The 25,828-nt window shown below is 45.9% G+C and overlaps 2 protein-coding genes across 3 annotated transcripts in view; one reads left to right on the top strand and one right to left on the bottom strand.

Annotated features, from left to right (window-relative positions):
• The window catches only part of rhbdf1b (rhomboid 5 homolog 1b (Drosophila)), a 28,433-nt gene extending 6,202 nt beyond the window's left edge, over positions 1-22,231 (bottom strand). Inside the window, exons 1-6 of one of the 2 annotated variants that reach the window (XM_088016434.1) lie at positions 21,793-22,231; positions 10,864-11,074; positions 10,535-10,665; positions 9,093-9,239; positions 7,135-7,354; positions 6,413-6,619 (exon numbers count right to left, since the gene is read on the bottom strand). In XM_088016434.1, coding sequence (XP_087872560.1) covers positions 6,413-6,619; positions 7,135-7,354; positions 9,093-9,239; positions 10,535-10,665; positions 10,864-11,061 — 903 coding nt within the window. In that variant the 5' untranslated portion in view covers positions 11,062-11,074; positions 21,793-22,231. The remainder of the gene's footprint in view (positions 1-6,412; positions 6,620-7,134; positions 7,355-9,092; positions 9,240-10,534; positions 10,666-10,863; positions 11,075-21,792) is intronic. The other variant, XM_088016435.1, reaches the window with a different exon arrangement.
• LOC148153547 (uncharacterized) lies at positions 363-5,260 on the top strand. The gene is made up of 3 exons (XM_088001025.1): positions 363-375; positions 718-1,260; positions 4,672-5,260. Exons 1-3 carry the CDS (start codon positions 363-365, stop codon positions 5,157-5,159), a joined length of 1,044 nt encoding a protein of 347 aa, XP_087857151.1. The 3' UTR covers positions 5,160-5,260.
• Positions 22,232-25,828: the final 3,597 nt, after the last annotated feature.

Below are 25,828 nucleotides of genomic sequence, written 5' to 3'. Positions count from 1 at the left end.
CATCAGGAAACACGGTGGTGGCAGTATTATGGCTCAGGTTTGTTTCCAGCATCTGGATGAGGAAAGACTCAAAGTTTTAATAAACTTCAAACTCTGATCATTAATTTATTTTCATTTCCTAAATGAGCAATAACCAAAACCAAGCTGGATCTAGTAAAAACTGTAGCTGTATTTATTAATATTATTAACTTTTAAAAAGGATCCAGGACTAGTTGAACATGTTGCCTAAATATGTTGCAATTTTCCGATTACCTAAAATATTGCTGTTTTTGATAAGCCACAACTCATAATTACTTCAAAAATGTACGTCTTTTGTTATATTTGTCACCCATAGAGGTCGCCATTTTTTCACCGCTGGGTTGATGACGTCATCAGGTCCGTTATGTGCTGGAAGGCTAACTTTACCCCAGTAGATGTTTATCATTACTGCTGGAAATGCTAACGGAGCCGTTACTGCTGGAAATGCTAACGGAGCTATTACTGCTTTAAATGCTAACGGAGCTATTACTGCTTTAAATGCTAACGGAGCTATTACTGCTTTAAATGCTAACGGAGCCATTACAGCTGGAAATGCTAACGGAGCCGTTACTGCTTTAAATGCTAACGGAGCCATTACTGCTTTAAATGCTAACGGAGCCATTACTGCTGGAAATGCTAACGGAGCCATTACTGCTTTAAATGCTAACGGAGCCATTACTGCTTTAAATGCTAACGGAGCTATTACTGCTTTAAATGCTAACGGAGCTATTACTGCTTTAAATGCTAACGGAGCTATTACTGCTTTAAATGCTAACGGAGCTATTACTGCTTTAAATGCTAACGGAGCTATTACTGCTTTAAATGCTAACGGAGCTATTACTGCTTTAAATGCTAACGGAGCTATTACTGCTTTAAATCCTAATGGAGCTGTTACTGCTTTAAATGCTAACGGAGCCATTACTGCTGGAAATGCTAACGGAGCCATTACTGCTGGAAATGCTAACAGAGCTATTACTGCTTTAAATGCTAACGGAGCCATTACTGCTGGAAATGCTAACGGAGCCATTACTGCTGGAAATGCTAACGGAGCTATTACTGCTTTAAATGCTAACGGAGCCATTACTGCTGGAAATGCTAACGGAGCCATTACTGCTGGAAATGCTAACGGAGCCATTACTGCTGGAAATGCTAACGGAGCTATTACTGCTGGAAATGCTAACGGAGCCATTACTGCTGGAAATGCTAATGGAGCCATTACTGCTGGAAATGCTAACGGAGCTATTACTGCTTTAAATCCTAATCCTCCCCTCTCCTGGGGCTGCCACCTTATCGTGGTGGAGGGGTTTGAGTGTCCCAATGATCCTAGGAGCTATGCTGTCTGGGGCTTTATGCCCCTGGTAGGGTCACCCAAGGCAGACAGGTCCTAGGTGAGGAACCAGACAAAGCGCAGCCTGAAGACCCCTATGATGAATATAAACTTTGGACTCGGTTTTCCCTCGCCCGGACACGGGTCACCGGGGCCCCCCTCTGGAGCCAGGCCTGGAGGTGGGGCACGATGGCGAGCGCCTGGTGGCCGGGCTTGCACCCACGGAGCCCGGCCGGGCTCAGCCCGAAGAGAAGACGTGGGTCCCCCTTCCAACGGGCTCACCACCTGTAGGAGGGGCCAAAGGGGTCGGGTGCATTGTGCTACGGGCGGCAGCCGAAGGAGGGGACCCTGGCGGTCTGATCCCTGGCTTCAGAAGCTGGCTCTTGGGACGTGGAATGTCACCTCTCTGGTGGGGAAGGAACCGGAGCTAGTGTGTGAGGCTGAGAGGTTCCGGCTAGAAATAGTCGGCCTCACCTCGACGCATGGCTCTGGTTCTGGAACCAGTCTCCTTGAGAGGGGCTGGACGTACTTCCACTCTGGAGTTGCCCACGGTGAGAGGCGCCGGGCAGGAGTGGGCATACTTGTTGCCCCCCATCTTGGCGCCTGTACGTTGGGGTTTACCCCGGTGAACGAGAGGGTAGCCTCCCTCCGCCTACGGGTGGGGGGACGGGTTCTGACTGTTGTCTGTGCTTACGGGCCGAACAGCAGTTCAGATTACCCACCCTTCTTGGAGTCCTTAGAGGGGGTACTGGAGGGTGCTCCTCCTGGGGACTCCCTTGTTCTACTGGGGGACTTCAACGCTCACGTGGGCAATGACAGTGAGACCTGGAGGGGCGTGGTTGGGAGGAACGGCCCCCCCGATCTGAACTCGAGTGGTGTTCTGCTGTTGGACTTCTGTGCTCGTCACGGATTGTCCATCACAAACACCATGTTCAGGCATAAGGGTGTCCATATGTGCACTTGGCACCAGGACACCCTAGGCCACAGTTCGATGATCGATTTTGCGATCGTTTCATCGGATCTGCGGCCGTATGTCTTGGACACTCGGGTGAAGAGAGGTGCGGAGCTGTCCACTGACCACTACCTGGTGGTGAGTTGGCTCCGGTGGTGGGGGAGGAAGCCGGTCAGACCTGGCAGGCCCAAACGTGTAGTGAGGGTCTGCTGGGAACGTCTGGCGGAGTCCCCTGTGAGATGGAGCTTCAACTCCCATCTCCGGCAGAGCTTCGAACACGTTCCGGGGGAGGTGGGGGACATTGAGTCTGAATGGACCATGTTCCGTGCCTCCATTGCCGAGGCGGCTTATCGGAGCTGCGGCCGCAAGGTTGCTGGTGCCTGTCGCGGCGGCAACCCTCGAACCCGTTGGTGGACACCTTCGGTGAGGGATGCTGTCAAGCTGAAGAAGGAGTCCTATCGGACCTTTTTGGCCTGTGGGACTCCAGAAGCAGCTGATGGGTACCGGCGGGCGAAGCGGCATGCGGCTCGGGTGGTCGCTGAGGCAAAAACCCGGGCGTGGGAGGAGTTCGGAGAGGCCATGGAGAAAGACTTCCGCACGGCTTCGAGGCGATTCTGGGCCACCATCCGGCGTCTCAGGAGGGGGAAGCGGTGCAGCACCAACACTGTTTATAGTGGGGATGGTGTGCTGCTGACCTCAACTAGGGACGTTGTGGGCCGGTGGGCAGAATACTTCGAAGACCTCCTCAATCCCACCAACATGCCTTCTGTTGAGGAAGCTGGGCCTGTGGACTCTGGGTTGGGCTCTCCAATCTCTGGGGACGAGGTCGCCGAGGTGGTCAAAAAGCTCCTCGGTGGCAGGGCCCCGGGGGTGGATGAGATCCGCCCGGAGTTCCTTAAGGCTCTGGATGTTGTAGGGTTGCGTTGGCTCGCGCGACTCTGCAATATCGCATGGATATCGGGGGCAGCTCCCCTGGATTGGCAGACCGGGGTGGTGGTCCCCCTGTTTAAAAAGGGGGACCGGAGGGTGTGCTCCAATTACAGGGGGGTCACACTCTTAAGCCTCCCTGGTAAGGTCTATTCAGGGGTCCTGGAGAGGAGGGTCCGTCGGATAGTCGAACCTCGGATTCAGGAAGAGCAGTGTGGTTTTCGTCCTGGTCGTGGAACACTGGACCAGCTCTACACCCTCAGCAGGGTCCTGGAGGGTGCATGGGAGTTCGCCCAACCGGTCTACATGTGTTTTGTGGACTTGGAGAAGGCGTTCGACCATGTCCCCAGGGGGGCCTTGTGGGGGGTTCTCCGGGAGTATGGGGTACCGGGCCCTTTGATACGGGCTGTCAGGTCCCTGTACGACCGGTGTCAGAGTCTGGTCCGCATTGCCGGCAGTAAGTCGGGCTCGTTTCCGGTGAGAGTTGGACTCCGCCAAGGCTGCCCTTTGTCACCGATTCTGTTCATTACCTTCATGGACAGAATTTCTAGGCGCAGCCGAGGTGTTGAGGGGATCCGTTTTGGTGGCCTTAGGATCGCATCTCTGCTTTTTGCGGATGATGTGGTCCTTTTGGCTTCATCGGAACGTGATCTGCGGCTCTCACTGGAGCGGTTCGCGGCCGAGTGTGAAGCGGCTGGGATGAGGCTCAGTGCCTCCAAATCCGAGGCCATGGTCTTGAGCCGGAAAAGGGTAGAGTGCCTTCTCCAGGTCAGGGGGGTCGTCCTGCCTCAAGTGGAGGAGTTTAAGTATCTGGGGATCTTGTTCACGAATGAGGGAAGAAGGGAGCGGGAGATCGACAGGCGGATTGGGGCAGCGTCTGCTGTGAAGCGGGCGCTGTACCGGTCCGTCGTGGTGAAGAGAGAGCTGAGTCAAAAAGCGAAGCTCTCGATTTACCGGTCGATCTACGTTCCCACCCTCATCTATGGTCATGAGCTTTGGGTCATGACCGAAAGAACGAGGTCCCGGATACAAGCGGCCGAAATGGGTTTCCTCCGCAGGGTGGCTGGGCTCTCCCTTAGAGATAGGGTGAGAAGCTCGGTCATCCGGGAGGGACTCAGAGTAGAGCCACTGCTCCTCCACGTCGAGAGGAGCCAGTTGAGGTGGCTCGGGCATCTGGTCAGGATGCCTCCTGGACGCCTCCCTGGTGAGGTGTTCCGGGCACGTCCCACCGGGAGGAGGCCCCGAGGAAGACCCAGGACACGCTGGAGGGACTATGTCTCTCGGCTGGCCTGGGAACGCCTTGGGGTTCCCCCGGAGGAGCTGGAAGAAGTGGCTGGGGAGAGGGAAGTCTGGGCCTCCCTTCTGAAGCTGCTGCCCCCGCGACCCGATCCCGGATAAGCGGAAGAAGATGGATGGATGGATGGATGGATGGATCCTAATGGAGCTGTTACTGCTTTAAATGCTAACGGAGCCATTACTGCTGGAAATGCTAACGGAGCCATTACTGCTGGAAATGCTAACGGAGCCATTACTGCTGGAAATACTAACGGAGCCATTACTGCTGGAAATGCTAACGGAGCTATTACTGCTGGAAATGCTAACGGAGCTATTACTGCTGGAAATGCTAACGGAGCCATTACTGCTGGAAATGCTAATGGAGCCATTACTGCTGGAAATGCTAACGGAGCTATTACTGCTTTAAATGCTAACGGAGCCATTACTGCTGGAAATGCTAACGGAGCCATTACTGCTGGAAATGCTAACGGAGCCATTACTGCTGGAAATGCTAACGGAGCTATTACTGCTGGAAATGCTAACGGAGCCATTACTGCTGGAAATGCTAACGGAGCCGGATCACCGGTACTGAATGGTCAAACACAGTTGAACAGCAGAGCCTCATTCACTGGAATCGATTCCAAATGCTCAAAAATTTGAGTTGGACTTTATTGAACATAGTGAATTAAAAGTCAAGCTGAAATAAATGTAAAGCAAAAGAAGAAGAAGAATGTATTATATACAGCTCTGAAAAAAATGAACTGCTGCACTGAAAACCGCCTGGTTATTCACCAAATATTGATTCCTGAATTTAAACATTAGTTTTGTTGTTTTTAAATGAATATAAAATGTTTTCTTTGCATTATTTGAGGCCTGAAAGCGCTGCATCTGTTTCAATATTTTCACCATTTCTCATTTTCTGCAAATAATAAATTTTTGCTTTTAATTTTGGAACATATTGTCAGTAGTTCATGGCATAAAATTTTCATTTTATTTAGACATAAAGAGTAAAATCTGATCATTTCAACTGATCTCTGGGTATGAACTCATCTTTACATTCACATCATCTAATAATTTATTAATCCTGTTAATTTAGTTTTAACTTTTCTCTATATATCTATACTTAGAACAGTGCATTAACATCTGCAAGCCTTTATATCAAATAAATGTTAAAATGCGTTTAAGTTGAAGATGTTAACATCCTGTTTGCTTCGCCCTCCTGATCTATTTTATGTATCGAATTATCCGTGGATAATTTTTCATTTACATAAAAGTCAGGCAGATAAGCCAATACTGGTAATTTAAGTTACAGAGTTTTATGTAAAACCTATTTTTGTTTCAATATAAACTGATTTAAAATAAACTGATACATTATGGAACCTAATAAAATAGTTTAAAATAAACGTTTCTGAAGCTTTTTCTCTGTCAGAATTTATTCAGAATCTCTGAACTATTTCTATAAAACAATTATTTCTGAATTAAAAATTGTTTTTGAATCGAATTGTTTCCCTGAAATCAAAATAAATTCATCAAACACTGAAATATTCTGTAACATCCACCAATAAACTGATATATTGATATACTGATTGGCAGCAGTTTGCTGGAATCAAACCCACAACCTTCAGATGGTTTATGGTTTCTCTGCCTGGACCAGCTGAACATGAAGCTGTGAATAATTATACAGACAAACGGCGAAAATACCAAAAACCTACAAGCACAAATCTGAAAAGTGTGGCGTGTTTCTCAAAGGCGGCTTCAGACTTTACCTAGTTGGTGAAAATAATCAACCTGAGTCTCATTTCATCAGATTTGATTTAATTTAACGCAGTTTTTCAGTTAAAAGTGTTTCATTAGTAACATTAAAATCACTGAATATTTTCTACTCTGTAAATATAAACGGACAGAAACCAAACCTTCATCAGCGCCGCGGCAGCCTTGATGCTCATGACGGCCACGAACTCCCGCTTGCGTCGCCGTGGCAACCTGTTGAGGGCGGAGCGTGAGCTGGAGAAGGAGCAGAGGGAGGCGGAGCCTGGGGTGAGCGGCATCTGAGGGGCGCCAGGTCCGTCCAGGTCATCCCCCATCCGGAAGGCCCGACCGCGAGCCAGGGGGTCCACGACCTGCACACACACACACACACATTAAACACACACACACACACACACACACACACAGGTCCGCTGGCGACTGAGGTGTCCAACATGCGGCGCGGGGGCCGTTTGGGGCCCTCCATTATAATTTAAGAATGGACTAATTTAGTTTGCCGGATCAGACACGAAAAACTAACTAAAACACGAAAAGGAACAAAGAGTTTATCTTTATCTGTCAAGTTTTTCTTCTTAATTACATTTCATAGTAACTAAAAGATAAAAAAAATTAATGTCGCTAAAAGAATGTAAATTATCACGTTAATTTTGACAGCCCTAGAAAAAAATGTAATTCTTTTTGCACTTTATTGAAAAATGAAGAAAGGAAAGCGTCGTGTCATTTGAACTTGAAGTTTCTTTAGTCGAAACGTTTTTACACCGAGAACCGAAAATATGATGAGAAATGAAGAAACGAAGGGAGAGAAAAGGGAATCCTTCTCCAGGTTCTTCCTGCGTCCTGAGCAGCTAGCAGCTAGCAGTAAGCCTACCCGCTGCATCCCGTAGCGGTGGCGGCGTGGGGACAGGCGGGGGGTCGGGTCGGGGTCAGGGTGGGGGTCGGTGCTGGACAGGGACAGGCTGTCCAGGCTGAGCAGCGTCACCTGGGCCTTCAGGCCCCCGAACAGCTGGCTGCAGTGCTGCAGGCTCCGCCTCCTCCAGCGCTGGCCGCCATCGCCGTCCTTACTCGCGCCGAACCAATCAGCCGTCCCCCTGCAACAGGACAGGTGCCGTCAGAACCACAACAAACATGTCTGTTAGCGCCACAAGAATTCAGATTTACATTTTAAAATGTAAAATATCCATGAACTGTTTTAGCTTCACTTATAAAAATGCCTTATATGCCAAACATGACTTAAGAGAAGCAGCTGTTTGCCAATTGCTACTGGCTAGTCTGAAGGATCTGAGTGGGGGGAGGAGCTCAGACTCGAAGGCGGGGCTAAGTCAACTCAGGTGTTTTACCAGATGCTGACACCAGAAAGAAAACATCCAGAGAAACATGTCGTTTAGTCTGAGTCCGGTTCAGAGGTTCTGGTTCAGAGGTTCTGGTTCTGATGTTCTGGTTCAGAGGTTCTGGGTCAGAGGTTCTGGTTCAGAGGTTCTGGTTCTGGTTCAGAGGTTCTGGTTCAGAGGTTCTGGTTCTGGTTCAGAGGTTCTGATTCAGAGGTTCTGGTTCAGAGGTTCTGGTTCAGAGGTTCTGGGTCAGAGGTTCTGGTTCTGAGGTTCTGGTTCTGGGTCAGAGGTTCTGGTTCTGAGGTTCTGGTTCTGGGTCAGAGGTTCTGGTTCTGAGGTTCTGGTTCTGGGTCAGAGGTTCTGGTTAAAATCTAATCTGTTTTCCATCATTTTTAGAAAAACTTCTCATCTTTCTGATTGGCTGCCAGTCAAACTCGTCATGCTGCTTTTCTCCTCCAGCTAGCGTAGTGACTAGCGTGGCGACTAGCGTGGCGACTAGCGTGGCAACTAGCGTGGCGACTAGCGTAGTGACTAGCGTGGCGACTAGCGTGGCGACTAGCGTAGTGACTAGCGTGGCGACTAGCGTGGCGACTAGCGTAGCGACTAGCTTGGCAACTAGCGTGGCGACTAGCGTGGCGACTAGCGTGGCGACTAGCGTGGCGACTAGCGTAGCGACTAGCGTGGCGACTAGCGTAGCGACTAGCGTAGTAACTAGCGTAGCGACTAGCGTAGTAACTAGCGTGGTGACTAGCGTAGCGACCAGCAGAAACAAAATGGAAACATTTGTGAGCAGAAAACGGCTGAAGGTGATTCCAGCTGCAGAAAACCGTCCTGGAATCAGGAGGGTTGAATTCATTCATTCACTCTGAATGAATGTTTGTATTTATAATAAACTGATAACTGGGAGGAAAACATTCTGAGGTTTCTTACATGTTTTGCTACATCTTGTGTGGGTTTGCAGATGGAAATGGAAAAGTTTGGAAACGCTGCTGTAGATCAGAGTAATAAATAAATACGACGGCAGGCTGTGCTTCATCAGGAGGAAGAGGAGTGTTTAGAGAGCAGAACGTTCCTACATAAACACTCATCCGTCATGGACAGCAGGCTGAGCATGACTGGGAGGAGTAATGCTGCGGGCTCCTCCTCCAGACAGGAATGTTTATGGAAGAACTTTGGAAAAACCAGAAGAGGAAGAGTTCTGGGTTCTGCTTAGGGAACGTTTTGCTCCTTTACTCCAGATCAAGACGGAGCTCAGTTTGATCTGACGCTCAGTTGGAGCCGAGTCAGGAAAAATCCTAAAGTAAAATCTAAATATTCTGGTCTTAAAGTCTCACAGTGACAGAAATAAAATCATCCAAATTCAGAATTTGAATAAACTCAGCAGAAAGAAGAATGGTCATATCGCTATGGCAACGCAAGTCTTCCAGTTTTCTCCACCTGAGCAGCGCACCCCCTCCATGTCAGCCTCAGACCGACCCAAACCGGTTTCCACTGGTACCTGATGATCTGTTTGGGGATAGACGAGCGGCGCCGGGCCAGAATTTTAGGAACACAAGAGCGCCGGCGGCCGGTCGACGCCCTCCTGGAGCAGCGCTGGCCCTTTGGAGGGACGGTGTTCAGGCGGTCGAAGTGAACTCGCTTCTCACTTCACTCAGCAGGAAGAGGAAGAAGAGCAGACAGGAAGTGGAAGGAGAGCAGAGCAGACAGGAAGAGGAAGGAGAGCAGACAGGAAGTGGAAATGGAAGGAGAGCAGACAGGAAGTGGAAGTGGAAGGAGAGCAGACAGGAAGTGGAAGTGGAAGGAGAGCAGACAGGAAGTGGAAGGAGAGCAGACAGGAAGTGGAAGTGGAAGGAGAGCAGACAGGAAGTGGAAATGGAAGGAGAGCAGACAGGAAGTGGAAGTGGAAGGAGAGCAGACAGGAAGTTGAAGGAGAGCAGACAGGAAGTGGAAGGAGAGCAGACAGGAAGTTGAAGGAGAGCAGACAGGAAGAGGAAGGAGAGCAGACAGGAAGTGGAAATGGAAGGAGAGCAGACAGGAAGTGGAAGTGGAAGGAGAGCAGACAGGAAGTGGAAGGAGAGCAGACAGGAAGTTGAAGGAGAGCAGACAGGAAGTTGAAGGAGAGCAGGGTTAAATCAGGCAAGAAGCGGGAAGAGAGAACAAACTGTTTACTGAGATTCAATCGATTATTTAAATAATCCTCTAATAATTCATTAATTATTAATTGGAGCAAAAAAAGAAACCAGAATTGAACAAAAACATTTTGCTTTAAGATAAAAATAAAAACATAAATGTGCCAGAACTGCTCTAGTTCAGGTTTAGCGTCACCTGGAAAAATCTCTATTCATCACCTTTTCCTATCAATTATTAATCTATAAACGATAATCACCAGATCAGCTCCACTCTGTATTGATTCTCATGTTAGAAGGATTTTTATCTGCAGCCTTCACTTTTAGGCAAAAATGAGTCATTTTGTCTTTCTAATGTATAAACGTCTGCAGTGGCTAAAGAACCAACAGATGGAAAATCTGATATTAGCCAGAATTTTATTATTCTGATCAAATCTAAATATAATCAGGATTCACTTCATCCTTCATTCTGTTTTATTAATCATTTAAGTTTTTACTTTTGCTGTGTGATTGATTCTGTGTTTAAATTGTATTTTTCTCCCACCTTGGTGCCAGGAAAATAAAATAATAATAACTATTATTATTATTATACTGATAAAAATGAAAATGTGATATTTTTACTGATTAATCATCAGGAAATAATCAATAGATTAATTAATGACTAAATAATAATCAGTTCAGCCCTAAAGGAGGAAGAGGAAGAGGAGCATCAAGCAGGTGATCTGAGACGAAGGTGTGTGTGTGTGTGTGTGTGTGTGTGTGTGTGTGTGTGTGTGTGTGTGTGTGTGTGTGTGTGTGTGTGTGTGTGTCTGACCTCTTGATGGACTGCATGACGGCCATTTTCTCCACTGGAGGTTTGAGGTAGCCGTTGGACGTTTCCATGGCAGCAGAGTGTGTGTGTGGATTTTCCCCGGGCATGCTCACACTGCGCACTCGCTTCACAGGCTGCAACACACACACACACACACACACACACACACACACACACACACACACACACACACACACACACACACACACACGAACACACACACACACACACACACACACACACACACGCACACACACACACACACACACACACGCAGCATGAGAGGCTGGACCAGCTGGATCCCAGGTAAAGTTCCCTGTTTTCGTTTTTACCTGGAATTCGTTTTTGTCTTGCGCCTCGTTGCTGCGTCTGACTGCAGCAACACGCGACCCAACATGCGGCGCGGCGGCCTGCGGCGGCTCGTCCGGCGTCAGCTGGATGGTCGGGATGTCCAGCTTCAGCCACGGCGGTTTCTTCCTCTGGAAGCTGTTGGTTCTGCTTCCCGTCTCATCCGGGTTTTCGGCCTTCATCTTGAAGGGCCAGCTGGAAAACCGCAGCAGAAAATAGAAAATTTAACTTTTTCAGTTTAAATGTTTTACAGCAAAGATTTTAGTTTGTGCCGCTGTTGCTTTAAGGATTTTAATAAATATTTCCAGAGACTGGCAGCTGTACACTGCAAATCACAACTACAGATATAAAAACTATTAAAACACAATATGGATGATAAAAGGAAACAAATAAATAGAAAACAGACTTAAAGGTCAAAATAAGACTAAAATGCAGCTTGATTTTATTCCTAGTCAGAGTCTGATTGGTCGGTTGGTCCTGCAGCATCAGAACCATGTGATGACATCATGACATCATGCATGTTCAGGTTTGCTGCCATGAATAAACTATAACGACTGGAAATGATCAGGAATGAAAATCAGATGTTAAAAAGAAGCAAAAGAAAAAATATTTGCAGAAATTTGACTCATTTTGATGCATAAAGAGAAAAAACAAACCGACACTGAATCGATTTGCTGAAACAACAGGAAGTAGGAACTAAAGCACAAACTCTCTCACACTCTCTCTCTCACCAGCTGCAGCTTCAGCCTTTCTGATTCTCCATCAGAACCAAGATGGAGTCAGAAATCCTTCGCTGCCGCCGCCATTCCTTCCTCCTCTGTCCAGCTCAGTTCCTCCTCTCTGGGCTTCATGACAGTCAGATTAAATCTGTAATCCCTGATCGTCACATGACCCGGCCCGCTGGCTCAGACTGAGCCCGGGCCGGACCAGAACCGCCATCCGCTCATCAGAGCCCAGAGGAAGAGACGAGGCCAAACCAGGAAACATTTACAGATAAGATCAGATTCATATCCTGACGAAAATACAAACCTGAAGAATCCAGGTAAAAAATATTCAACAGTCAGACCATCCAGGTCCAAACATCCACATCTGGACTGATTCTGCCTCTTTATGGACAGAAATATTTACAAGAAAGAGACTTGGTTTTGCTGTTAGATGTCTGTTTATTCAATACATAAAACCGTCCAATCAGAACAAACTTCATCCAACCGTTATGAAACCAGCAGGACTGGAGCAGATTAAAACGGGCCCCCCCTCCCCCACCCGTCTCTGCCAGATGTTAGAGCCGACACACACACACATAAACACACACACACACACAGAGACACACACACACACATAAACACACACACACACACACAGAGACACACACACACACATAAACACACACACACACACACAGAGACACACACACACACATAAACACACACACACACACACACACACAAACACACACACACACACACACATAAACACACACACATAAACACACACACACACAGAGACACACACACACATAAACACACACACACACACACACACACACACATAAACACACACACACACACACAGAGACACACACACACATAAACACACACACACACACACACACACACACACACATAAACACACACACACACACACACACACATAAACACACACACACACACACACACATAAACACACACACACACACACACACACAAACACACACACACACAGAGACACACACACACATAAACACACACACACACACATATAAACACACACACACACACATATAAACACACACACATATAAACACACACACACACACATATAAACACACACACACACACATAAACACACACACATAAACACACACACACACAGAGACACACACACACATAAACACACACACACACACACACACACACACACACACATAAACACACACACACACACACACACACATAAACACACACACACACACACACACACACACATAAACACACACACACACACACACACACAAACACACACACACACAGAGACACACACACACATAAACACACACACACACACAGAGACACACACACACATAAACACACACACACACACAGAGACACACACACACACACACACACACACACAGTGTTTCCTCCACATCAGCTGCTTTATGCTCACAAACACAAATAAATCTGCAGCCAGACGTTTCGTCTGATCAGACAGAAACTGAAACAGAGAAAAGCAAAGAAAGGCTGAAGCTGACCTCTGACCTCTGACCTGGGTTCAACCCACAAACAGAACCTGCTGCCATGCTGCTGCTTAACGCACCGAGTGAAAACTTTTCACACCTCAGTGTCACTGATGTAAAGTAAAAAAGATTTAATCCTAATTCATCCATCGTCTCACAGACACATCTGGAAAATAAAACAACCAGACTGGATGTTGCCCAGTTTATCGAACACGTTGACAGTAAACCAGATTTAACTCTGAGAATCTGTTTCAAATGCATGAGAATAAATTCAGGAGCTTAAAGATGATTTTTTTTGTTTATAACTCAGAGACGAGATGAAAAAGCAGCTTAGCAGTGGGAACCAATCAGAGCGCAGGACCGAATCTTCTGCCTCCTCTGAACCAATCAGCTGAGGACAGACTCAGCAGAAGAGCAGATAAATCCAGAGCTTTTAGATCTCTGCCACTGTCATCAAATAATAATAATAATAAAAATAAGTTATTGAGCAGAGGGCTGGGCTGCAGCGTGACGTAAAGCAAAGTTTGAGTTTCCACAGTCAGAGTGATGCATGTATGGAAACCTGACCCAGATACACACAGCTGGTCTGAACAGGAAGCAACACAGAAACGTGTCACTTCCTGCTGTACACCTGAACGTGACAACGAGCTGAACTCTGTCAAAGACGTCTGCAGGAAGGAGGACAGAGAAGAACTGAAAACGATGCAACAGAAATCAGCAGAAGAAGAAAACAGGGAAACCTTCACAGCGTCATGGAAACAAACTGGGAGACGGGAACAGAACGGATCTGTTGATCCGACGCTTTGCCGCCGTTGGGTTGCATGTTTACGTCTGGCGGTTCATGGACGTCACACACACACCCGCAGCTGCTTCACATCGGGACGTTTCAGGATAAAAAAATCACACAAAGTCAAAATATCAGAGATGAAATCCAGAATGATTCCCCAGTCAGCAGACAGAAACCAGCAGTAAACTGGTTTCCACTCATTCTGATGAAACACCAGTCAATGGAAACTCTGAATCTTTATGTTTGTTCTTGGTACCAAGAAATCAGGCAGCTGATTCCTGGATCATCATCTCACATTTCCATCTGACACACGATGCTAACAGGTTAGCAACCAGCCAAGAAAACCTGAGTCAGCAGAAACTCTTATGGAAAATGTTCGTTTTATCGTTTCTATTATTCGCTCAGAAACGTTTTACTGACTGAAATATGAATTCAGAGAAATACTGAGACAAGCCGCTGATTGGTGACAGGAAGTCCCGCCCCCTTCCCTCCTGCTTCCTCTGCTGACAAAACTTGACTTAACAGGTCAGGCCTGAAAAGATGAGATTCCCCGAGTTAACCCTCTACCACCGCACATTTAGGCTCTTTAAATATGTACATATTGGAAATGTTAAACTGACATTCATGACTACAAAACAGACCAGCAGGCATCGCAGGACGCTTATTGCGAGGGAACGCAAAAGAACAAAATGTCCGAATGTCCCTAGAGGCTCCGTTCTCCTCAAACCAAGAAACATATTCATCTCAGTCGTCGAGTCGGATTTGAGTTGAACGCTCAAAAGAAATCTGTTTCTTGGTTTGAGGAGAACGACTCCAGCCTTTAAAGTTCATCTTTGTCTCCATCCAGTCACTCCTCCTCGCCTGTTTTTAACCAGGTTTTAAAAATTGATTGGAGTTGAAGTGATTTGGAATCGATTCAAAACGCTCAAATTCATTTAAAATTGACTTCATAATTACGTGTCTTTGCACGCCGCGTCCACTCGCCACCGTTCGTATTCGGAATCATTTTTTGATATTTCATTTTAAGAATTTGATAGTTTTGCTTAAATATGAACTTGATGAAATTTGATGCAGTCTGAAACTTTATAGAAATGTTTGAAATAAGATTTTCAACATTTCTTCATCAATCAGCATCTGTAAAAGGTTTGAATAGAAAAAAGTTTCTGAATTAAAATCAATCAAATCACTGGAAAGATTCCCATCTGTAGTCAGACAGATCCAGAATATTCCAGATTTTAATCTGATTCCAGGATGAGGAGAGAAGCTTCTGGTCCAGATCAAACTTTACCACCACGACCTGAACGTCCCTCACAACCTGCCTGCTCTAGTTCTACGTTCAGCTGTCCTACCGTCCTCTGTCCCCGACTGGTGACACAGCATGAGACCAGAGGGACAATCAGAGACAGAAAGAGACAATCAGAGACAGAAAGAGACAATCAGAGACAGAGAGTTCCGTTCCAGAAATCACCAGGAAGGGAAACATCTACTGGTTTTTCATTAATCACACCTATCAAATAAATACTATGTGTAATCTTGCCTCATGTATCAGTTATTTTCTTTCTCAATTTGCATATATTTCCTTTTCATGTGTTTTTTATTTAAGTCTGAAGAAATTCAATTTAGGATTTGATGACAACAGAAAAAAAGAGTAAAAAAGGAAAGAGACGAGAGACGGGATTAAAGAAATCCTCATGTAGATCTCAGGGGATCAGATCAAATCTTGATCATTTGATCTCTGAGTGGATGACGCTGCATCAGCTTCTGCTGCATCAGCTTCTGCTGCATCAGCTTCTGCTGCATCAGCTTCTGCTGCATCAGTTCCTGCTGCATCAGCTTCTGCTGCATCAGCTTCTGCTGCATCAGCTTCTGCTGCATCAGAACAAGCTGCAGCTTCAGCAGCATCAGCTTCTGCTGCATCAGCTTCTGCTGCATCAGCTTCTGCTGCATCAGCTTCTGCTGCATCAGCTTCTGCTGCATCAGCTTCTGCTGCATCAGCTTCTGCTGCATCAGCTTCTGCTGCATCAGTTCCTGCTGCATCAGCTTCTGCTGCATCAGCTTCTGCTGCATCAGCTTCTGCTGCATCAGTTCCTGCTGCATCAGCTTCTGCTGCATCAGCTTCTGCTGCATCAGCTTCTGCTGCATCAGAACAAGCTGCAGCTTCAGCAGCATCAGCTTCTGCTGCATCAGCTTCTGCTGCATCAGCTTCTGCTGCATCAGAACAAGCTGCAGCTTCAGCAGCATCAGCTTCTGCTGCATCAGCTTCTGCTGCATCAGCTTCTGCTGCATCAGAACAAGCTGCAGCTTCAGCTGCATCAGCTTCTGCTGCATCAGCTTCTGCTGCATCAGCTTCTGCTGCATCAGAACAAGCTGCAGCTTCAGCTGCATCAGCTTCTGCTGCATCAGCTTCTGCTGCATCAGCTTCTGCTGCATCAGAACAAGCTGCAGCTTCAGCAGCATCAGCTTCTGCTGCATCAGCTTCTGCTGCATCAGCTTCTGCTGCATCAGCTTCTGCTGCATCAGTTCCTGCTGCATCAGCTTCTGCTGCATCAGCTTCTGCTGCATCAGTTCCTGCTGCATCAGCTTCTGCTGCATCAGCTTCTGCTGCATCAGCTTCTGCTGCATCAGAACAAGCTGCAGCTTCTGCTGCATCAGCTTCTGCTGCATCAGCTTCAGCTGCATCAGTTCCTGCTGCATCAGCTTCTGCTGCATCAGCTTCTGCTGCATCAGAACAAGCTGCAGCTTCAGCAGCATCAGCATCTGCAGCATCAGTTTCTGCTGCATCAGCTTCTGCTGCATCAGCTTCTGCTGCATCAGAACAAGCTGCAGCTTCTGCTGCATCAGCTTCTGCTGCATCAGCTTCTGCTGCATCAGCTTCTGCTGCATCAGCTTCTGCTGCATCAGTTCCTGCTGCATCAGCTTCTGCTGCATCAGCTTCTGCTGCATCAGTTCCTGCTGCATCAGCTTCTGCTGCATCAGCTTCTGCTGCATCAGCTTCTGCTGCATCAGAACAAGCTGCAGCTTCTGCTGCATCAGCTTCTGCTGCATCAGCTTCAGCTGCATCAGTTCCTGCTGCATCAGCTTCTGCTGCATCAGCTTCTGCTGCATCAGAACAAGCTGCAGCTTCAGCAGCATCAGCTTCTGCAGCATCAGTTTCTGCTGCATCAGCTTCTGCTGCATCAGTTCCTGCTGCATCAGTTCCTGCTGCATCAGCTTCTGCTGCATCAGCTTCTGCTGCATCAGCTTCTGCTGCATCAGAACAAGCTGCAGCTTCAGCAGCATCAGCTTCTGCTGCATCAGCTTCTGCTGCATCAGCTTCTGCTGCATCAGTTCCTGCTGCATCAGCTTCTGCTGCATCAGCTTCTGCTGCATCAGTTCCTGCTGCATCAGCTTCTGCTGCATCAGCTTCTGCTGCATCAGCTTCTGCTGCATCAGCTTCTGCTGCATCAGAACAAGCTGCAGCTTCAGCAGCATCAGCTTCTGCTGCATCAGCTTCTGCTGCATCAGCTTCTGCTGCATCAGCTTCTGCTGCATCAGAACAAGCTGCAGCTTCAGCAGCATCAGCTTCTGCTGCATCAGCTTCTGCTGCATCAGCTTCTGCTGCATCAGTTCCTGCTGCATCAGCTTCTGCTGCATCAGCTTCTGCTGCATCAGCTTCTGCTGCATCAGCTTCTGCTGCATCAGAACAAGCTGCAGCTTCTGCTGCATCAGCTTCTGCTGCATCAGCTTCAGCTGCATCAGTTCCTGCTGCATCAGCTTCTGCTGCATCAGCTTCTGCTGCATCAGAACAAGCTGCAGCTTCAGCAGCATCAGCTTCAGCAGCATCAGTTTCTGCTGCATCAGCTTCTGCTGCATCAGTTTCTGCTGCTTCAGTTTTTGCTGCTTCAGTTCCTGCAGCATCAGTTCCTGCAGCATCACTGCCAACAGTTACAAACATAAACAAAGCATTTTTACATTTTTTATGCTTTAATTTAGAAAGTTTATCAGAGTTTGGAAGGAGTTTTCATTAATATACCAAAACTTCTTGTTCTATAATCTTGCAGAAAACTAAAATACAGTTTTGCATGTTTAGTTAATCAGAAAGCCAAAAACAAAAACCTTAAAAGGCACCAAAATATGTTTGTCTTTCATAATAAAAACCTGGGATGCAGCAGTTTAAGGACTTTCTTTGTTCTTGTTGTGGTTCTCGGGCAGCCCGGCGCCTCGGGTTTGGTAACATTAGCAACACCAAATATTACATAAGAAAGAGAAAGGAAAATTATTTAAGAACAAAATCCTGCAATTAAAGTCGGAGAAGCTGGAAAATAATCACCATCATTAAAGTGTTTACAGCCTCAACATGATGAGCTGCAGTCAGATCAAAACCTTCACTGAGGCGGAAACAAGAGGAAAGTATTCCTGATCCAGAAACCAGGAAAACGCGGCGCCTGAGGGAAACCGAGACGCTGGCAGACCGACTCATCAGAAAACTGCTGCCGACCCAAACCGGTTCTCCACGCCGCAGCGCAGCGTTTCCTGTCACAGCCTGTTGGAACTCGACCCAACGTGCCAGGCCAAGAGCAGGGGAGGACATGCAGCAGCACGCTGCAGCAGGACGCTGCAGCAGGACGCTGCAACAGGACGCTGCAGCAAGACGCTGCAGCAGGACGCTGCAGCAGGACGCTGCAGCAGGACGCTGCAACAGGACGCTGCAGCAGGACGCTGCAGCAGGACGCTGCAACAGGACGCTGCAGTAAGACGCTGCAGCAGGACGCTGCAGCAGGACGCTGCAGCAGGACGCTGCAACAGGACGCTGCAGCAGGACGCTGCAGCAGGACGCTGCAACAGGACGCTGCAGTAAGACGCTGCAGCAGGACGCTGCAGCAGGACGCTGCAACAGGACGCTGCAGCAGGACGCTGCAGCAGGACGCTGCAACAGGACGCTGCAGTAAGACGCTGCAGTAAGACGCTGCAGCAGGACGCTGCAGCAGGACGCTGCAGCAGGACGCTGCAGTAAGACGCTGCAGCAGGACGCTGCAGCAGGACGCTGCAGCAGGACGCTGCAGTAAGACGCTGCAGCAGGACGCTGCAGCAGGACGCTGCAGCAGGACGCTGCAGCAGGACGCTGCAACAGGACGCTGCAGCAAGACGCTGCAACAGAACAAAATAAAGTTGTAAAAAAAACTCTGCAGAAATGCTGCAGAGTTTTCACACTGTGGTTCTGGAGGAAATCAGCTTCCTGCTGCAATTCAGCTTCTGGTTTTGATGTCAAGCAGACCTGTAAATCTGCCTCAGTCTTCCCTGGGATTATTATGGGATTACTATGGATTATGAGTCTCTCTCAAAGTTTATCTAATGTTTTTACTTCCTGAATAATTAAATCATGAAAACATGAGAATGTTATCTGATTATGAGCGGTAAATAAATCGGCTTCAGATTTTAAAATTTCAAGGAGAAACTCTCATTAAAAAAACTGCATCAGGTTCAGTCAGATGAATCCATCGTTTATCTTAGTGGGGCAGAATTTTATGTTTTCCAGGCACAAAGTGTCATTTTGTAGCATAATTAATTCATATATATATATATATGAATGACTTAAAATACAAATTACTTCCTGATTTAACCCCTCTGTCTCTTTAAGAACTCCTGCTCTTTCTGAAGCTCCGCCCCCAGGAAGTCGTCCCAACATGGCTCCGCTATAAAAGTTTCTATCAGCGTAGCTCTGAGCAGCAGCTCCTATAAGGAGCTCAGCTGATGTTTGCTAATTGCTGCTGGCTAGTCTGAAGGATCTGACTAGCCAGATGACCAGCTGACTAGGCAGCTCCTCCTTTCATCTGGAGGAGCTGTGCCTCAGAGGCGGGACTAGGTCCACCCGGGCGTTTTAACAACTGAATGGTTGCTATGGAGATTAGGGCTGAAACGATTCCTCGAATGATTCGAGTACCTCGATTACTAAAATTCCTCGAGGAAAATTTTCCTGCCTCGAAGCTTCGTTAATTTATGTTTTATTAGTTAGCGCACCGTGTTCCGGCCGGGACTTCATTTGCGTTGCGCGGAGCTCTCACTTCCGCCTCTGAGTTGTTGACAAAAGCTAAGTCTCAGCGGCATAAAGTCCAATCTTCAAGATTGGCCCGTGGGGATTTTATTGATTGATGATAATGCCCGACTTTTTATCGTGTTTGGGGAACCAATAAGCATCCTTAAAATGACTGGGGGAATGCCTGGAGTACGGCAGCATTTCTCCTCCGGAGCTGCTGGTTGAAAGCGAACGGCGGGAAGAGCGCTGAGGTGAGCGGATAGCCTGAACAGGGCGGGCGGCTGAGTAGCTGATGCTTACCGTGTAAATGTAGCTTTACCGACGAACCGCACAATAAATTTCATATCCCGGTCTGAAGAAACGGGTGGCGGAGCGCATCGTACATGGCTGGTAGATGAGTTTCTGAGTGTGACCAGTGAAGGTGTCGTAAATATCCCGTATTGCTTCCCCCCGTGTTCGTCCCCCGGTCTAACGGTTCGTCAGTCCGCTGGTCTATTTCCTCCCCTCCACCCCATGTTCGTTCATTCGCCCTCTCCTCCCACTCCAGGCGGTATTTCCCGTATTTTCAAACCCAAAGCGTGACAGGTTAGGTGGCAAGGTGAGTTTAATTAATCTATTAAACTCACTGAAGATGAATACATAAACTAAAAGCTGGATTGTAGACATTTTTTATAAGCATATTTGTGAGCCTGCCTCTTTGTTATTAAATTCAATATAATTTCAGATTTTTCTATAACTTTTCTTCTGGTTAACTTAGAAAGTGAGCTATTATTGTTACAGGTTAGTTTTCTAAACTACAAAAAAGCAACTGTTAGGGATGCTCAAATATGAAAAATTGGACTGATATTGATATCTGATAGTAACACCGGTATTATGCCAGATTTACCAATATTTCATTTTACTCTTTTTTTTTATCCGATTACTCGATTAATCGTAAGAATAATCGATAATTACTCGATTACTAAAATATTCGTTTACAACAGCCCTAATGGAGATTAGAGGATTTCTCAAACAATAAAGAATCGAAGCAACACTGCAGGTTTGATTCTGATGAGGGAAAAATATAAAAATGTTGATTTGACATAAAACTGCCCCTTAAATACAGGAACATCTTCTGTCTATGAAAATCCAACCTTTCAAAATAAGTAGAGTAAAAACAGTTTCTATGTGGTTTGAATCTGAGGTCCGTTTCCTGTCTGTTGAAACGTTTCTGCATGTTTTGGATTGACTCAGTGATAGTTTCATGCTCTTATTTAATGTTTGTGTTTTTAGAAGAGCTGAATAAAGTTCCCTGAGTGGAGAAACAGGCCCACAGCATCACCAATCACCCACCGTATCCTCCAGCAGCCAGGAGATGCTTCGCAGTGTCACACCAGACCCAGCTCTACCAAACGGTTTCATCTGAAGCAGCCGGAAAGAACAACCTAAACTCATGAACAACTAAATGCTAAGAAACACGAAAAAGTGAAAAAACCAAAACCAGCCAGGATCCTGCATGACAGGAACTCCAGAATTCAACTTCCAGGTTTAAATCACTTTCTACCTGAATGTACAGCTACTGCAGCTGATCCAGGTGTTTGTGTGTCGCTTCCCCTCATCTTCCCAAACAGGAAGTTACAGACAAATCCTTGAGTAAAAAGGTGAGAGGTCAAATGGCCTCAGAGGGATTTCCTTCAACAGCAGAGCAGCCTTTATAGATCAATATCATCCAAAAATCCGGGATGAAGAGTCACACACACACACACACACACACACACACACACACACACCTGTTCCTATCAGATATCTTACAGCGCCTCCAGCTGTGGAAAAGCCCACACTTAGCGCGGGTCTACCTCCCCCCAGGGCCGGGGTGAGGAGCGGCTCTCCCCGCTCACCTTCGAGCTGAGTCCGGTTCTGGTCCCCCGGTCCGGGCCGGAAGTCCTCCACCGGTGAGGCGCGAACACCTGGCGGTCACTTCAGACGCTCCTCCAGCCTCATCACGAGGAGCGCGAGGACGGCTGCTGCTTTCAAGCGCGCGCTGAAAGCTGGAAATAAAACCAACGAAGAAGCGGGCAGAAACGTCTGGACTCCTCGGAGCTCCTCGGCTCTCTGGTGCGTCGGAGTTTCGGTCTAACTGCGGTCCTCCCCCCGCTGAAGCTGCACCAGCTGGCCGCCGCTGGAGGAGACGGTGGCCGCTCCCCCAGCGACACCCAGCGGCCAAACAAGGAAGCTGCAGGCTGACTGTATGCACAATGTTATTAAAATGGACTTCAGAGGGAATTTTTCTGCCCAAGAGCAGACATTTTCAGCCTGAAAGTAAGATTCAAGAACAATTCCCCCATACAGACTAAGTTCATTGCTGTTGCAACATAACTTATACAATAAACAAAGTGAGAAAATTTCGATGTTTCTGCAAATATGTAAAAAGAAATCAAAATTCACAGCGTTAACCAGAGGCAGACGATTTGTTTTAGTGTGGAAAACATAAAATATGATTTATGAAGTGGCTAGAGAAATACTTGAGTTGTTTGTAATGTGAGTGGTGTTTATTAAGGCCATTGTAGATTGAAAAAAGAGTACGTTTTGACATTAATCTCATCATTTTCCTAGAAATAACTTGGAAATTTTCTGAGTTCGTAAAGTCAAAGATTTTTTACTTTTGGAACATTTCTGACTTACAAAAGTTGAAAGTTTTTGCCTTCTGGAGCTCAGAAATGTCCCAGGTTTTTTCTAGAGATTTTCTGAGCTTCCTTTTTTAAATCTACAACTACGGAGGCCCCCAGGGGACATGGAGAATGTTTTTTCTTTTGCGTTCCCTCGCAAAACTTTTGCGTTCCCTCGCAATAATCTACTGATCAGTTCATGCAGCATAATTGATACTATAAGCCTTTTTACGGTGGAAGCCGTACTTTCTGCTTTAATACAAGCTTATAAGGTTTTTCCATGGACTATTGAGTTATTATCGCGGGTCATCAGTCATCTGATTGTGTCTCCATTGTGTTCGTGTCTGAATGGTTTAAAGTGCTGCTTTCTGTTCCATCTGAGCCTTAACAGGCATAAACATGCAGTAAATAAATCGATTTTCAATCAGTTTTCTGCACCAAAGCGTTAATAATAATAAACACGTTTTATTATTATAAAACATAATGGTGGTAGAGGGCCGCACTGGATTAACTCGGGGAATCTCATCTGTCTGTGTATCAATCAACTCCTAACCTCTTCTTTGTTCTGTCACAATTATCGATTTTTTAAATTTTTATTATGCTCCAAACTTTGCGAGGACTGACCCCCCATCTCACCCGCTGCCTCACACACACACACACACACACACACACACACACACACACACACACACACACACACACACACACACACACACACACACACACACACACACACACACACACCGAGCCAGCAGCGTCACCTTCCCATTCATACTTCATGACAGTCACTCCCACATCGACACGCCCACCACCGTGTCAAAGCCGCTGCTCCTGTCATATCAATAATTACTTATTTCATTCATATTGCTCTTATAGAGCCTCAGTGAAAACGTGTTTATTATTATTAACGCTTTGGTGCAGAAAACTGATTGAAAATCGATTTATTTACTGCATGTTTATGCCTGTTAAGGCTCAGATGGAACAGAAAGCAGCACTTTAAACCATTCAGACACGAACACAACAGAGACACAATCAGATGACTGATGACCCGCGATAATAACTCAATAGTCCATGGAAAAACCTTATAAGCTTGTATTAAAGCAGAAAGTAGGCGGCCACCGTAAAAAGGCTTATAGTATCAATTATGCTGCATGAACTGATCAGTAGATTATTGCGAGGGAACGCAAAAGAAAAAAAATTCCCCATGACCCCTGGGGGGCTCCGTATACAACAATAATCAGCTGCTGTTCGTTTATCTTGACCATTTAGTTGTAAAAGTGTTTCTATGCAACAATGTGAGGAAGCCCCTTATGTTAGCTCTGCTGCCCTCTAGTGGCTGAATATAGAATGTGTTGAAAAATAATCTAATTTAATCCGTCATAGAAGTTCAGATGTTAACGAAGCAGGCCGCACTGTGATGCTTAAGTGTAATGGTTCAATTAAAGTATAACGGTGGGAAACAGTTTCGGTTGAGGCTCGTGTGTTTGACCTTTGAACTTTAAATGGCAAATATTATCCATTTGGGTCCCTGGAAGGATGAGAAATAACTTTATTTTTTGCTCTTTTAAACTAGATGGAATTTGATGCCATAGAAAAAGATTCTCCATATTTATTTATTTTTGGCACATAATATCCCAGTTATCAGTTTGCAGTGTCCTGTATCTATTTTTAAGAAGCACCAAATTCTTCCAGTGGATTCCAGGTCAGTCCTGTTTGCTGCAGCTTCTTAGCTAACAGTCAAAACTGAACAGCAACAATTTGGGTTATTAGCCTGTTATAAGAGAAAACATGGGGTTCATTTTTTTAAAGTCATATTTTCATCATGTTATTCATTCGGAATTCAACCGGAAGTGGACTATCAAAATAAAAGCTGTATCTGGAGCTGTATCTCTGCTGCTGGTAAAACATCTGCACCGCCTTTAAAACTGTCATCTTGTTTAAACATGAAATGATCAAGAAACCAGTAAAGAGGATAATGGCACGTGAATTAGCATTTTAGCTAAATGGTTAGCTTCAAACTAAATATTTAGTCTGAAACTGTGACATTTATAGATGAATGAATAACACGGTGAAAATATGACTTTGAAAAATTAATTCCTATTTAATTTAATCTGAATTATTATTAAACTGGTTAACGTTACAATCTGCGCTCAGAGGAATCGCTCCAGTTCCAGCTGCGATTCTGAGTTCAGGTGATTCTTGTTTAGTGAATCCAAGACTTTATTTAACAATTGAACAGAAAAATGTTTCTATTCTTTCCTATCTGCTGGGCAGTGATGTCAGGGCGGGGCGGGTTCAGGCCACGTCCCTCTGCTGGGAGATAATCTTTCTCTCCCACCTGCAGCTTCTCCTGGTAAAAACTCAAAACTTTGATCAGCAACACATCAAACTGGTTTTCATGTCAGAAAACAGGGAAACGGATTAACTCAACATTACTGCAGGAAATTTATTGTTAGAAAACAGCAGAGAACAAGAAAAAAATCATATTTTTCTACATTGATGCATTTACTGCTGATGTTCTGCTCATTTTGAGGTTCTCAGTCTACACTGTAAAACCTGCTGGGTCATGTTTAATCTAAATACTGAAAGTTGCAGGAGTGTGAACCGAAGTTGGGGTCAGCTGGTCGGACAGAGCGAAGATCCTCAGTGTAATGAGATGCTTCACACGCTCCACCCTGCAGATGGCCAACTTTATCTGCTCAACAATGTTTATGTTTGTTTCTCTCCTGAAGTTAAAATGTCCTTACTTTGACATTTAAAGTTATTAAAAGATGTTTTTAAACATAAATATGTTGACATATTAGTGTCTTTTGTTGTTGTCAAGTGTTGACTAGATGAATGTTGTTTATTTATTTCAAAAGCAAAATGCTCATTACAAAATATGCCAGTTAGCCATCAATGCTAGTTTTCATCTGTAGTCTCATGTTATTATCAATATTAAAACAAGATGGTGCAGTGCTAGCAAGCAGGAGAGAAAATAATCATAAACAGAAAAAAAACACCCTTGAAAACATATTTGGTTACATATTTGAAAAGAATAAAAAGCCATAAGCTCCAGCAGTTCAGCACATTAAAATATACTTTAATCCATCATTTTAAATTAGTAGAAAATAATCAGAATAATGTTGTTGTGCTTTCTGGAGCTTCTTCAGGTGAGATAATGTAACTAAAGGTGAATAATATTTAATACCACTAATTAATAACCTGGATGAGGCTTCAGTTCAGTTAGAGGAAATCTCCAGGAGACGCGACACAGTTTGCTACCGGA

This window comes from Poecilia mexicana, unplaced genomic scaffold (assembly GCF_051168715.1).
Source record: "Poecilia mexicana isolate PSO_F unplaced genomic scaffold, ASM5116871v1 scaffold_19, whole genome shotgun sequence".
NCBI lineage: Eukaryota > Metazoa > Chordata > Actinopteri > Cyprinodontiformes > Poeciliidae > Poecilia > Poecilia mexicana.
This window is presented reverse-complemented; position numbering and strand designations above follow the sequence as displayed.

Excerpts from the sequence above, each read along its gene's own strand:
- LOC148153547 (XM_088001025.1), top strand. Across the intron at positions 1,261-4,671 it reads TGGAAATGCTAACGGAGCTA|TTACTGCTTTAAATGCTAAC; the intron begins TTACTGCTTTAA and ends CTAATGGAGCTG.